Genomic DNA, 7,151 nt, shown 5'->3' with positions numbered 1-7,151 from the left:
GGGCGTGGTGGCGGGCGCCTGTAGTCCCAGCTACTCGGGAGGCTGAGGCAGGAGAATGGCGTGAACCCGGGAGGCGGAGCTTGCAGTGAGCCGAGATTGCGCCACTGCACTCCAGCCTGGGGGAGAGAGTGAGACGCCGTCTCAAAAAAAAAAAAAAATCACATTGGACTTCAAAGATGGTAAATCTAAAATGCAACTTGAATTGTGCTGTGTAGTCAAACCCAGTTACAATAATGGATAGTCATAGCGGCCTTCAGCCTTCAAGAAAACATGTATAATATCCTCTGTCCTAAGACAGCAGGTAATTAGTTAACATAAGGTCTTAAAGATGTAAGTAAATTTTTGTTGTCTGGATACTTGACAAAGAAGAACTTATCTTGGGTCGTTGTGTGGCTCACGCCTGTAATCCCAGCATTTTGGGAGGCCAAGGTGGGCAGATAGCTTGATCCCAGGAGTTGGAGGCTACCCTGGGCAACATGGTGAGACCCCGTCTCTACAAAAACCACAAAAATTAGCTTGGTATGGTGGCTTGGGCCTGTAGTTCCAGCTACCCAGGGGGCTGAGGTGGAAGGATCACTTCAGCCCAGGAGGTCAAGGCTGCAGTGAGCTATAATTGCACCACTGCATTCTAGCCTAGGTAAGAGAGTAAGACCCTTTCTCAAAAAAATAAAAAAAGAGTAACTTATTCTGATACAATAATGGTAATTAAATGAAACCCCCATAGTACTGTCACATGAACATGGATCTGGCACCCTAGCCAACTGACTTTGTGGAATTCTCTAATATTATGTATGGCTTTCTGAATTGAAGCATGTTGTGTTACTAGTTGCTGTGTTTGTATTCATTTACATATTTATTCATTCAATAATTGGGGTGTGTACATGGTACCAGGTAATATTTTAAACATCCCTCTGCATCTATAGTTTTGGCAACAAATGTAATCAAAAGCAACAACATAAAAATATTAGCCCTTAAAACTAGTTTATTCTTGGATCCCAGATACAGATTATCTGAATTTTATTGCATGTATTTACAGGCAAAAAACTGTCAGATCTGGAAAGAGTTACCTCCCTGAAAGTATATAATTGGTTTGCTAACAGAAGGAAGGAGATCAAGAGGAGAGCCAATATTGGTAATGTATCAGTGAGGCTGCTTTTCTCTTGTGCTGCAGTTGTGAACGTCATGTTTATATTAAGATTAACTTCAGTTTAGAAACTGCAAGTCTAAAGGATCCTAACTTCTCTTTTTTTTTTTTTTTTTTGAGATGGAGTTTCGCTCTTGTTGCCCAGGCTGGAGTGCAGTGGCGCGATCTCGGCTCACCGCAACCTCTGCCACCCGGGTTCAAGTGATTCTCCTGCCTCAGCCTCCCGAGCAGCTGGGATTACAGGCATGCGCCACCACACCTGGCTAATTTTGTATTTTTAGTAGAGATGGGGTTTCTCCATATTGGTCAGGCTGGTCTCGAACTCCCGACCTCAGGTGATCTGTCCGCCTCGGCCTCCCAAAGTGCTAGGATTACAGGCGTGAGCCACCATGCCAGATCCTAACTTCTAGGACTAACAAAAATTGCCCTAATGTCTTTCATTGTATTTTTAATAAACCACAGTTAGTAGTATTTGCACTATTTGTATTGTAATGGTAATGACATTTTTATAAAACTCATTGTTCTTAAAGTTCTAGAATATAGAATTAGACTTGGCCCCTGAGCAATTGATTACTCCTGTGGTACATATGAAAGATACTTGTAGGGTCTTGAGAAAGGGAGTGTAATACCCAGAATTTATTATTACTGGACTACGACTTAGATATTACAAAACGATTAATAGTTTGGAATGAAAGAGACTTAATAGACAAGGAATGCAGCAAAAGGCAGAGATAAAGAGCATTTAAGAAATATGAATTCTCGATGTAATCATGTATACATGTATATATACACATATCAAAACATCACCTTGTACATTATAAATGTATACAATTTTTATTATATTTCAATAAAGCTGAACAGAGAAAACAAAAATGCCAGAAGTGCCCTAGAGGGAACTATGAATACAACTGAAAAAGGAAGAAATAAAGGATTTTTTCCCATTCAAAACTGTAATAGTAATATATAAGAATAAGAAATTTAAGTTGGTGAGTCAGGTAGGATGTTGGTTTTTAGCTTCTAAAATTGAATTTCATTTCTCCCATCCAAGTACTAACCAGGCCTGACCCTCCTTAGCTTCCAAGATCAGACGAGATCGGGCACATTGAGCGTGGTATGGGCATAGAATGCATTTCATTTCATTTCCTTTCCTTTGTAAATATACTTTTTATTCATCAGTACAGTTCTCATATGCTTTATAGAACCCTAAGATAGGAGGACTGTTTAGTTAGTTAGCAAGTATTTATGAAGCACGTAACATGCACAGCAGCAGAGACCCCAGAATGGCAAATGTGTGCCTCCCTTGACCTACATGCATTTGAATTTCATCCATCTTACAGTCTAAAAGAAACAACTGTAGAGAAATATAGGTTTTTGTTTAATTATATTCTAATTTCCTTAGCACAAAAATTCATTCAGTGTTTCAGCCATTGTGATAAGGTAACAGATAATTTAGGGATCTATTTGCTTTTTTCGAAGAAGCAGCAATCCTGGAGAGTCATGGAATAGATGTGCAGAGTCCAGGAGGCCACTCGAACAGTGATGACGTCGACGGGAATGACTACTCTGAGCAGGTGAGCCCCTGCACAGCTGGGCGAGGTTCTTGGTGCCTGAGCAGGGGAACAGTGGGACAGCTTAGTTCCGTGGGTGTGGCTGATGGGGTGGGGGAGGGGAAGCAGTCACTGTCCCTCCACTCTGCTCCTGTGTCTAGTTAGAGTTCATGTAATTTGAAAGGAATGTGGTAAGATTCGGTTGTCCTGTTGAATTTGTGAGAAATCGTTATTCACCCACATGGATTTATTGTCATACAACAGGATACTTGGCAAGTACGCAATGGGGAGGAGGAGGAGGGAAGAAGTTCAGAGGGAGGCAGAGAAGCAGAGAAGGTAGAAGAAGAGAGGAGGATCTGATCCAAACAAGCAAGTTACACCATTCACGACACACACTCAGTGTTTGAGAAATACTAGGGGCAGCTGGACCCCATGCCTAAACATGTACCGATGCAGGGCACGATGGAAGGCCCCACTCACTCTGGCCCCACTGCAGTGGGAACCCTCCTGCCCAAAGGAGTGGTTCTTCCAGAGTCTCTGGCACACTGACACATGCATCCTCTCATAAGTGCAATACCTGCATGATTCGTCACCTCGCCCTGATTTATTCTGCATTGCTTTTGGGGAAAATGTATTTAATTGTAGCCACTGCATGGAGTAATTCAGTAACTAAGACCGTGGGAGTTCCTCCTTGACCCCACATAGATGTTGACATATTTCATTAAAATTTTGATAGGATGTAAATTTCCATTTGGAATATGCAGAGAACGCATGGTGCCTTCCCCTAGACCACAGCAAGAAAACTTCTCATTTTTCTGGGGTCTGTGCTTTTTCCTTGCCCCCCAGCCAGCTCATATAGTCCAGTGTGTTCTTTAACAGCCTCTGTTTACCACACGCCTAGAATGCATGCAAGTCTGTGCTGATCCCTTTGTAAATTCTAAAAACTAATCTGTGAACATCAGAAGGAAACAATGATGTCCACACTTCCAAAGAACTACCATTTTTTTCCCTTTAGGACTCTACTTCATAGCCCCAAGAGAATATTCTGTAAGTCTTTCTGTTTGTATACATTCCTGTTATTTTTCAGTCTACCCACAAAGATGGATCATTTCCATCTTTTTTTACAGATGCCCTAAGGGCAGCACATCCCATGTTTTGTTTGTTTTTTTCCTTAAGGGACTTACCCTTTCCAAAGCTCTTTGATACAGAATTCCCCTGAAGATGACAGGTGAGAAACATACCCCTTATTTGTAACACCGTCTTCAGTGCCTGACGTACATCCTGCAATGCCAGCTTCCTTCACAGCTTTATTGTTTAACACATTGAGCTGCGCGGGGAGGACAGCCTCACACTTGTTCTAGGTAAGACGCCTGCCGCTGCCCTTGCACAGCTGCCTCCAGCAGGAGAGCTCCACACCTTCCTCCCCTTTCTCCCATAGCCATTTCCAGCAGAGACACGTGTCCTGTTGTAATTGAGAATTCCTTTTTTTTTTTTTTTTTTTAACAAAAATGCACTTTTTATCTGTAAGATGTAATTGTAAGTTTTGTCTAGTTTTCTCAGTTCAGAGAGGGACCATGAATTCTAATAATCTATTTGTAAAAGCAGCAATCTGGAATTTAATAGCTCACTAGTATGGCCTTCAGTGATTAGTGCTATATTTGTTACAAACAGAAAGATCCAAATATCCAAATTGTTGGTTTTATATCAATCACTGCAGGTTTGATCATCATCACCAGCAACCTTATTAATAGAATGAATAGAATTCTCAGTGAGGAAAAACATTTTTTGTGCTTTTTACTTGTTGAATCCTAAAATTATCAACTGAAAATCTTTGGACCTATATCCATTCAGTGTCTACTTAAATACAATTTACCTCTATTCTATCATGAGCCCCTCCCCCAGTTTCCTCCCACGAATGTTCTGCCTCCCCTTGCCCCAGCATGTCTTTCTGTGACTGAAGAATTCTTCCAATCCACTAATAACATTTCTTATTTCTGCACATCTAGGATGACAGTACGAGCCATAGTGACCACCAAGACCCCATCTCATTAGCTGTGGAAATGGCAGCAGTCAACCACACTATCTTGGCATTGGCCCGACAAGGAGCCAACGAAATCAAGACAGAGGCCCTGGATGATGACTGATCAGGGAGGTTAAACACGACAAGTTAACTTAGTTTAGACGTAGCACCTTAGCAGACTTTCCTCGGTCCTTAACATGTGTTCTTACAGTATAACTTGCAGTTTCTTGTATGTCAGGTAGCCGTTAGGGTCTTGTTCTGTGAAGATGGCATGGTGCCCTCAGCCTTTGCATATACTCTCTCAGTATTAATTCCCAGTAAATAATAACCAACCAACCAACCAAACTTCCCTCTCCCAGCCCGTGAGGCTAGAAAATCTTGCTGCTCCGTCTTAGCATTCCAAGAAAGTGCTTCCAGGTATTTAGATAGCCCTCAGTTCTGAAATATTAGGCTATGTGTAAAATCTTGGGTACCTTTAGATTCTTGTAACACTAGTCTGTACCCCCTTTTCCTTCCCCAAGACTGATAGGATGCAAGCTGAGGTTGTGGCACAGGAATGACAGACACCATTTGGGGAGTATCCACAGAGTCAAAGGAACACTAGAATCCCCACCTCAGTGTGAGGATAATTGATTTCCAGCTGCAATAAGCCGTGCCTCATTATAGCCACACTGTGGCTAGATTATACTTCTTTGGGTGCTGTGCTAAGAATGTCAATGGAAAAAGTCGATCTCAGATTTTGTTTGAAGTTAACATGCCTGACACAGGCATCCTTTCCTCTCACAAGCTGTGTGACTTAGTAGATAAAATACTGCCTTCTGCCTTTGGGACCATGATTAAAAACAAAGACAAAAACCAAACGTCATAAAAAAAAAAAAAAAAAAAAAGGCCCAGCTTGAGAGCATTGGAAAAAAACATGAGCTGAATGTCTAATGGATGCTAAGTCCAGTTTTCAGAACCACTGTACATTCCGCGGCACAGTTAGCAGTGCCTGCCTGGAAAAGTTTTGGAGGTCATCGTGGAAGTTGCTTTGCCTCCTGTCAGTGTCCCCTTTCCCTGCTACCAAAAAAGTCTTTCAAGGATGGAGCTAAGGTCAAAAATGAGTGAAAAACCTTGCAGTGTTTGTATCCATTAAACGGAAGCCCCCTCAATCTGAGAGGTCGCTAGAGGACTTCATAGTGGGGTTGTGCTGCCTGTCACAGACGCAGACACTTGCCCAGAGAGGAGCAGAGAAAAGCAGGGGACGTTTCCTACTCACATTGTGGCTGTACGAGAACACGATGGGACTGCTTTGCTGTTCTCTTTACTCTGTCCTTGGAGAGGTGTGAAAAGCTGTATTGCTACAGGCAATTTATTTAATAATTGGAAGCCATATTGATAATGGATGTGGTAATATTTGTAAAGTTTAATCTACTTTAAGCGGCAGTAACTAATGGAATTTTTTTCCTTGATCACATATGTAGCACTTTTGTTACTTTTTAAAGATATTTATATTTGATAAATCTTTTTTTCATTTTGAGAACTCAAAATACCAAACAGTGAACTTGCGTTATAAAGTCACCCTGTGATCACCTTGTCATCTAGTAGCAAAATGATGAACTATTCATGCATCAAAGAAAATTACATCTGCTGGCCTTGTATGAAAATGATCTCTTGGCATCCCGATTAAATGACACACTGTCACTGTGGGTAAGAGGAAAGAGCCTTCAATGTAGCAGCACAGGGTGCGTCTGAAAGAGGCACAACTGCTGTGGTTTCTGCCTTGCTCCATCTCTCCTATGTATAATGAAGCCTTGTTTAAAGGGGCATGTGGGGCTGGCTGTTAAGCAGGGCTTCTTTTTGTCCATTACCTGAAAACAATTTTTAAGATAAAAGGAAGGTGCCGTTTCCTTACCTCTTCACCCATCCTCCTCCACCAAATGTATTCAATGGCCTTCCTCAATTTTCTTTCTCATTCAGGAGATACTGAATATCCACCAGTTTCCAGCTGGTCTCCTTCCACTTAAGGCACACGCTGACTGCGTCATTTCCTTATCTGTTAATCCTGCTTATGTGAGTGTGAGGAAAGTCTTCGAGAGGGCATGAAAGTGCCACCTTATATATGTCTGTGACTTTAAAGAACTATATGCAGGGCCTGGTCCTGCTGTTGTCCATGGATTTCAGGGGGAAAAAATATATGTACTTTTTTCAGCTTCCAAGCATTGAAGTAAAGTGGAGCCGTCTCTTCTGTTTTACTGTATTACTTGAACCAACAAATTCAAGAGTAGCATTTGTTATTCTCAGGAATGAGCCTCCCCCCCGCGGCCAACTCATATTCTTTCTTGGTTTATCTGACTTTTTATTTCAATTAGGAGATTGTGTTCTCTTGCTTTCCTTTTATTTTGCTTAAAGGAAATGTAACATATTTCCATTTTTGTGGAATTTTGACTGCTTATTCCCA

At 41.6% G+C, this 7,151-nt stretch overlaps 1 protein-coding gene across 1 annotated transcript in view; it reads left to right on the top strand.

The window, feature by feature from the left end:
* Positions 1–5,615, top strand: part of LOC105538021 (homeobox-containing protein 1-like) — a gene marked incomplete at its 5' end in the record, with an annotated part of 44,400 nt that extends 38,785 nt beyond the window's left edge. The window contains 4 exons of the mRNA XM_011977746.1: positions 1,037–1,132; positions 2,621–2,715; positions 2,956–3,027; positions 4,698–5,615. Coding sequence (XP_011833136.1) covers positions 1,037–1,132; positions 2,621–2,715; positions 2,956–3,027; positions 4,698–4,835 — 401 coding nt within the window. The remainder of the gene's footprint in view (positions 1–1,036; positions 1,133–2,620; positions 2,716–2,955; positions 3,028–4,697) is intronic.
* Between the last annotated feature and the right edge of the window lie 1,536 nt (positions 5,616–7,151).

This window comes from Mandrillus leucophaeus, unplaced genomic scaffold, assembly GCF_000951045.1.
Source record: "Mandrillus leucophaeus isolate KB7577 unplaced genomic scaffold, Mleu.le_1.0 Scaffold183, whole genome shotgun sequence".
Taxonomy (NCBI): domain Eukaryota; kingdom Metazoa; phylum Chordata; class Mammalia; order Primates; family Cercopithecidae; genus Mandrillus; species Mandrillus leucophaeus.
This window is presented reverse-complemented; position numbering and strand designations above follow the sequence as displayed.